The 3,301-nt window shown below is 36.1% G+C and overlaps 1 protein-coding gene across 1 annotated transcript in view; it reads right to left on the reverse strand.

Moving 5' to 3' along the window:
* The window catches only part of unc80 (unc80, NALCN channel complex subunit), a 26,549-nt gene extending 24,309 nt beyond the window's left edge, over nucleotides 1-2,240 (reverse strand). The window contains exons 1-3 of the mRNA XM_018449957.1: nucleotides 2,054-2,240; nucleotides 1,848-1,950; nucleotides 1,702-1,750 (exon numbers count right to left, since the gene is read on the reverse strand). Coding sequence (XP_018305459.1) covers nucleotides 1,702-1,750; nucleotides 1,848-1,933 — 135 coding nt within the window. The 5' untranslated portion in view covers nucleotides 1,934-1,950; nucleotides 2,054-2,240. The remainder of the gene's footprint in view (nucleotides 1-1,701; nucleotides 1,751-1,847; nucleotides 1,951-2,053) is intronic.
* Between the last annotated feature and the right edge of the window lie 1,061 nt (nucleotides 2,241-3,301).

The following is a 3,301-nucleotide window of genomic DNA, read 5'->3' on the forward strand; positions in this document are numbered from 1 at the left end:
CGGGTTTTGCAACGTGAGGCCGAGCGTTGTCATGCTGTAGAATCACTTTTTCGTGCCTCTCCGCGTATTGTGGTCGTTTTTCGCACAGTGCTCGGCTGAATCGCATCAATTGAAGTCGATACCGTTCCCCAGTGATGGTTTCGTTCGGTTTCAACAGCTCATAATAAATAACACCGACCTGGTCCCACCCTTCACGCGGACGGTCGTCAACATCGAAATCACCGTCTTTGAAGCGACGGAACCAATCTCGGCACGTTGTTTCACTTAGAGCAGCATCTCCGTAAACTTTTTGGAGCTCTCGATGCGCTTCAGCCGCCGTTTTCTTCGAATGAAAGAAGAAAATCAATACTTCCCGCATATGACGATTATTTGGCACAAAATCAGACATTTTCACACAACCAAAAGAATATAACGTCAAAACAAAATCACTAATGTGTCGAAGCGGTTTGTTTACCATATGTCTAAGCTTGGTTCATGACGTTTAGATTATGTCAGAATCGACCAGCACTGCTGGAACCATCTATTGACAAACAGCGGGAACTTAGTTGCGCACCTAATATTTAAAAACGTGTTTCTCTGATTTGACGATTTCTTCTGTTAATAATAAGATTTGTTTTCGTGAGAACTTTTATTCTTTATTTTTTAGAGGTTTTTAATCACATTGACTCAAACAATATAGTCATAATAAATTTGAATAGATCAACAGAGTTAAAGATACGGGATAGCTAGGAAATGAATATGTCCATCGAGTATATACAAGAAATTATTGTGTTTTTCTTTAATTTAAAAAGAAGGAATTAATGCATAATGTACATTATAAACCCCGAAATCTTCCATGGGTTTATTACCTGTAAATGGCTTTATAAACATATGTACATGATAAAGAGCAAAATATATAAAACAGTAAATTATATTTTACGTCGTTTTTGAAAGAATGATAAGCGTTGTAACGACGTGCTATGTATGTACGCTCAGAGAAATATTCAAAATTTTAATAAACATTTATTTGAATAGTGTCAACTAAACATTTCCTTACAATAAATAGTATTTATTTAATAAAAAGAAATGACAGTTAAATCAAATTAATGATTCTCGTACTAAATAAATATATCTTCATGTTTAATAAATATTAGTTGGCATTATTTAAACAAAAAATCAAATTAAAGATTCTCGTACTAAATAAATATATCTTCATATTTAATAAATGTTAGTTAGCATTATTCAAACAAACGATTTATTAAAATTTAGTATTTATCTTTTTTCAGTGTAACAATTTTTATAAAACATTGTCATCCAAAATATATTGAAAACATGAAATAGAATAAATTCACGTTGGTAGACATATGAAGCAGGCTCTGAACAAGAAGCATACAACTATTTCGGCAGAGACGATTAAAAAAAGTAGAAACCGGAAGAAATGGAAGTTCTTTCGTATAATAGGGCAAAAGCGGTTTTATGTTCACAGAAATATCCGCTCAATCCATGTCTTAGAATCGATAATATTGGAAACATATTGGCGACTATATTAACAGAGGAAAGAAACGATTGCGAATATTTGTTTAACCAATCGTTTTGACTTGGTCGCAGTATTGAATTTTCACGTTTTATAATTATGATTTAAATCTCTTTAATAATAGAACAACTTTCATTGCTTTCTTTTACAGTCTAAGAAATATTTGGAATATTGAGTCAAATTGTTACCATGCAAGATGCTTCGTGAAGTTTTCCTAGCTTAGCTCGAATGAATGGCCTGAAAAATAATAAAATAGATTAGATGCTTAATTTAAAATAAATACAAGCACGTTATTATTTTCTTCGAAAATAATAAAAAATTTTAATCAGCTGACCTTATAAGACGCCAAAGGAACATTTGAACCGGGATAGGCAAAGGATACTCCTGCGTTCCCCCGTCCACGGATCGCCGTTTATCCATGATTGCTTCAAATATCACTAAAATGTTTTAATATCGCGTATGAAGAGTAGCTCAATTAATCGAGCATGGCAATAATTAGAGTACAATTGTTGGTGCTGCCATCGCTACCACGTGTCTTACCCCGCAGAACAGATCCTTCCAACTTGAACCGCTTATACGCCTACGTTTTGCACACACCCTTTGTAGAGTCAACAACACTCCATCATCCAGAGTGGATCAATCCCCGATTGGGGAACGTCAGAGTCGTACTCACGCAAGAATCGAGAGTCAAAATAAAGACAATCTCGTCTTCTTATACAAAATTCACATGCTCTTCTCTCTCTTAATAAAATTCATTCCACGTCACTAAAAACGCCGATTATCGCGCAATATTATCATCGCATGTTGGACGCAGCCGCCGGAAAATGCCGACGCCGGGCATGACGTTGTCGAAGAGTAGCGCCGCACCGAAAAGAGAGAGTATCACGTGTCACTTGGCCTATTAACACACTTCCGTCAATCCCTGTGGATACCTTGCGCGACGCGGGTATGCACCCCGGCACCGGGATAGCGTGTAACTGAAGGGACGTGGTCTACGTGTCTACACGAAAAGGATAGTGAATGCGCGTGCGACTCTCGGAAAATCCAATGCGCCGGTCGTTTCATCGATCAGCCCAGGAATCTGCTGCTGGACCACCCCTACGGGAGGCAAACCACCCCTCGCAGCGCGCCGCGTTGTACCGCGCCGCGCCACGTTTCCATCAACCCATTTACCCACCTAGTCCATCTAGCCATTTACTCGAGCAGCACCTGATATAACGATGGGCGAGGCCATCTTCCTATGGAGCAATGACTAGCGAAGAACGCGCAATTTCTCGTAATTTATCTTCCATTTGAGGGCGTGTACCGTTAGATTATGATAGATCGATCAGGGATATACCAATTGATAATTTATTTTTCACGCTAAGGCAATACAACTTTTGCATAAAGGTTGTATTAAAGTTAAGATGTAAAGTATACTTAATACGATAATAAGGAAATAAAGAAGATAATTATTATAAAAAATAATAGATATTTAAACGAGATCGACATAAAACCAATATATTCTCGGGTATCATATATTAAGACAAAATAACAAGTCTGCTTCATACAGAAAGAATGATTTTGTTGTATTTGAAAATATTGTTGAAGAGTTAAAAAATTTAAATAAATACAGATCTGAAAATTTTATTGGATCAAAATAATTATGTAAAACATAAAGAGAAATGCTGCAAAAAGTTTTAACAAGTAATTTGAGCGTTCTACATAATTACTTTGATAATCCAATAAAATTATTTTCAAATCTATATCTAGCTAAATTTTTTAATATTTCAGCAGAACCATTCTTTT

This window comes from Mycetomoellerius zeteki, unplaced genomic scaffold (assembly GCF_001594055.1).
Source record: "Mycetomoellerius zeteki isolate Tzet28-1 unplaced genomic scaffold, Tzet1.0 scaffold252, whole genome shotgun sequence".
Lineage (NCBI taxonomy): Eukaryota > Metazoa > Arthropoda > Insecta > Hymenoptera > Formicidae > Mycetomoellerius > Mycetomoellerius zeteki.